The sequence below is a fragment of the Myotis brandtii genome, unplaced genomic scaffold (genome assembly GCF_000412655.1).
Source record: "Myotis brandtii unplaced genomic scaffold, ASM41265v1 scaffold3986, whole genome shotgun sequence".
NCBI lineage: Eukaryota > Metazoa > Chordata > Mammalia > Chiroptera > Vespertilionidae > Myotis > Myotis brandtii.
The window spans coordinates 73,572-76,626 of NW_005365308.1; the positions used below are offsets into that span (position 1 = coordinate 73,572).

The 3,055-nt window shown below is 66.8% G+C and overlaps 1 protein-coding gene across 4 annotated transcripts in view; it reads left to right on the top strand.

The window, feature by feature from the left end:
• Positions 1–3,055, top strand: part of RALGDS (ral guanine nucleotide dissociation stimulator) — an 11,204-nt gene that overhangs the window by 5,523 nt on the left and 2,626 nt on the right. For all 4 annotated transcript variants that reach the window (XM_014545199.1, XM_014545196.1, XM_014545197.1 and 1 more), the window contains exons 10-15: positions 442–474; positions 760–881; positions 1,061–1,156; positions 1,420–1,621; positions 1,790–2,032; positions 2,930–3,044. In XM_014545199.1, coding sequence (XP_014400685.1) covers positions 442–474; positions 760–881; positions 1,061–1,156; positions 1,420–1,621; positions 1,790–2,032; positions 2,930–3,044 — 811 coding nt within the window. The remainder of the gene's footprint in view (positions 1–441; positions 475–759; positions 882–1,060; positions 1,157–1,419; positions 1,622–1,789; positions 2,033–2,929; positions 3,045–3,055) is intronic.

Consider the following 3,055-nt stretch of genomic DNA (forward strand, 5'->3'; position numbering starts at 1 on the left):
CTGAAGCCCGAGGAGAGAGCGCCCCTCAGCGAGCCCTGAGCTCCAGCCCCTGGCCCGTGTGTCGGGGCAGCTGCCCCTCTTACCAGTGGGTAACCAGCTCACCATCTGGCCGTGGGGCTCAGAGCTGCAGGAGAGTGTAGCCAAGCTGGACACGGCCCCTCCCTCAAGCCGTGCCCATGGGCAAGAGAGGCCACACCCTCCAAGGTCAGTGGTGGCCAAGCAGGGTCGTCTTGTCCGAGGATTCAGTCGCTCCATCTGTCCTCAGAGAGTTGGAGGAAAAGGTCTCCCCAGCACCCAGCTCCCAGGACCCACCCAAGGTCCAAGCTTGTGTGCATGCCCTGCCCCCTGGTGTTCGCTGTCGGTAGTGCAGCCTGAGAGGGGAGCCGGGTGGTCATGGGCATGGGGACACTTTCTGATGGGCCTTGGCTGTCTGCCTTCCAGGGGAGACTGATCAACTTCGAGAAGAGGAGGAAGGTGAGCAGCCACCGCCCTCACTTTGGGGCGGGAAATCAGACGCCCCCAGCGCACGCTCTTGGCTTCCCCCTTCCTGTTGTATTAACGGGGAGAGCTGGATGCAGAAGGGAGACCCTCTCCCAGAGGAGGGTGGGGAGCAGGAGTGAGCACCCAGGACAGTTTCCTGGGGAGGGGCTGTTGGAACCCGGCTGAGGATCGGGCCAGGCCTGGGTGGGGGCAGAGAAGAGGAGGTGACCCAGCACCCCACTCAGGCCCTCCCCGCCCCGCCCTGCCCTCTGGCCCCAGGAATTCGAAGTGATCGCCCAGATCAAGCTGCTGCAGTCCGCTTGCAACAACTACAGCATCGAGCCCGAGGAGCAGTTCGGGGCCTGGTTCCGGGCCATGGCGCGGCTCAGCGAGGCCGAGAGGTGAGGCGGGCGGGGATCGGGCGCGTCACAGGCTTCAGGGCCTGCGGCACGGGCTCTTGTCAGCATCGACCCTGTTGCCTGGCGAGGTGGCCGGGTGCCCACACTCCAGCCGCTGGCACGTGCCGGGAGGGACACTGAGAGTGGCTCCTGTAGCTCACAGCTGCCGCCCTGTCCCGCAGCTACAGCCTGTCCTGTGAGCTGGAGCCCCCCTCCGAGTCGGCCAGCAACACTCTGAAGGCCAAGAAGAGCACGACCATCGTCAAGCGCTGGAGCGAGTGGGTGCCACGGGCTGGGGTCCCCTGGGGGCAGCGGGAGGCCGCCAGCTGGAACTGAGATCCCAGCTCCTCCACTGACCAGCCCTGTGACCCGGGAAGTCACCTCACCTCCCTGGGCCTCAGTTTCCTCCTCTGCAACGGGGGTGATGCTAAATGATGTTACATGGCCTGAGCCAATGGGGTGCCTGGAGCAGAGTGTGGGGGGCGGGGAGGGGATGTGTCCCAGGGGAGGCCTCCCCCGAGTAACCCAGCCCTCCCTCCAGCCGCCAAGCCCCCAGCACGGAGCTGAGCACCAGCGGCAGCTCGCACTCCAAGTCCTGCGACCAGCTCAGGTGTAGCCCCTACCTCAGCGGCGGGGACATCGCCGACGCGCTCAGCGTCCACTCGGCCGGCTCCTCCAGCTCCGACGTGGAGGAGATCACCATGAGCTTTGTCCCTGAGTCCCCCGACGGCCAGGAAAAGAAGGTGACTGCCCCCCAGCCCTTCGCAGCCCCTCCCTTCCGGGTTCCAGTGTGTCCCCCCCTCCACACCCACAAAAGGGGCCAGGAAGCCCCTCAAAGCCCCCAGAGCTGGGCCCCCGCCTGGGGCTCCCTGCAGGGCTCGGGGCCTCTGCTGACCGTGCCGTCCCCACAGTTCTGGGAGTCGGCCTCCCAGTCGTCCCCGGAGACCTCGGGCATCAGCTCGGCATCCAGCAGCGCCTCCTCCTCCTCGGCCTCCACCACGCCCGTGGCCAGCGCCCGCACTCACAAGCGCTCCGTCTCGGGGGTCAGCAGCTACAGCGCCTCGCTGCCGCTCTACAACCAGCAGGTGGGCGACTGCTGCATCATCCGGGTCAGCCTGGACGTGGACAACGGCAACATGTACAAGAGCATCCTGGTGAGCGGGCGCGGTGCCCCGTGCCCCCCTCTGCCAGGCAGCACAGGACTGGACGCCTGTCCGTCCGCCCTCCTTCCAGCGGGTCAGGGAGGACAGGAGTGAAGAAGCCAGGCTCGGCGACCGGATGAGGGCAGTAGACATCCGATCACAGCCAGGGAACAGGTCTCGGGGAGCACCGGGCAGTGTCCCAAGGAGGGGGGTTCCCAGGGGCTGGAGGGGCAGTGAGCAGGCCCGAGGTGAAGGAGCGGGGCTCAGGGGTAAGAGGGTGGGGGAAGTGTCGGGGGCTGGGGGGACGGGAGTCACTGGAGGTCGGAGCAGAGGAGGGCAGAGAGACCTATGACTGTCTCCGGGGGACGGGCTGGTGCCAGGCTGGTGGCCGGGGGGGCGGCCAGCGATCAGACACTGCATGGAATTTGAAGGTCGAGATCCATCCAGCGGGATTGACCTGTAGGGGTCCCCACCACTGGGTAGGGTGCCCCGTGCCACAGTTGCCTGGATGACCCTGTGTCTGAAGCCGCTGGACTCTGGCCCTTGGGGTGGACACAGCAGGGGTCGCCTGGCCTGTGCGGATCACGGCGGCAGCCTCCATCCTGGCGGGCCTGGCACATTGGTGGCCCCTGGCCCCCACCTCCAGGGTTGTCTGGCCCCAGGCTCATGGGTACTGTTGTGGAGGGGCAGTTGGTTGCCCAGGAAGTGTGGGAGGAGGTGGCAGGCCTGTGAGAGGATGGGGAGCAGGAACAATTGGGAAAGACCCCTCGTCACTGCAAGGCCTCCCCGGGGAGGTGGCGAGCCCCCCACAGACGGAGCACCCGGCCAGAGGCTCTGAGCCCCGCGGTACGGGGCGGCTTGGAGAGCCCCTGGCCACAGCCCCCTGACGGCCTGACTCGCCCGATCCAGGTGACCAGCCAGGACAAGGCTCCAGCTGTCATCCGCAAGGCCATGGACAAGCACCATCTGGACGAGGAGCAGCCGGAGCAGTATGAGCTGGTGCAGGTCATTTCAGACGAGAGAAGTAAGCGGGGC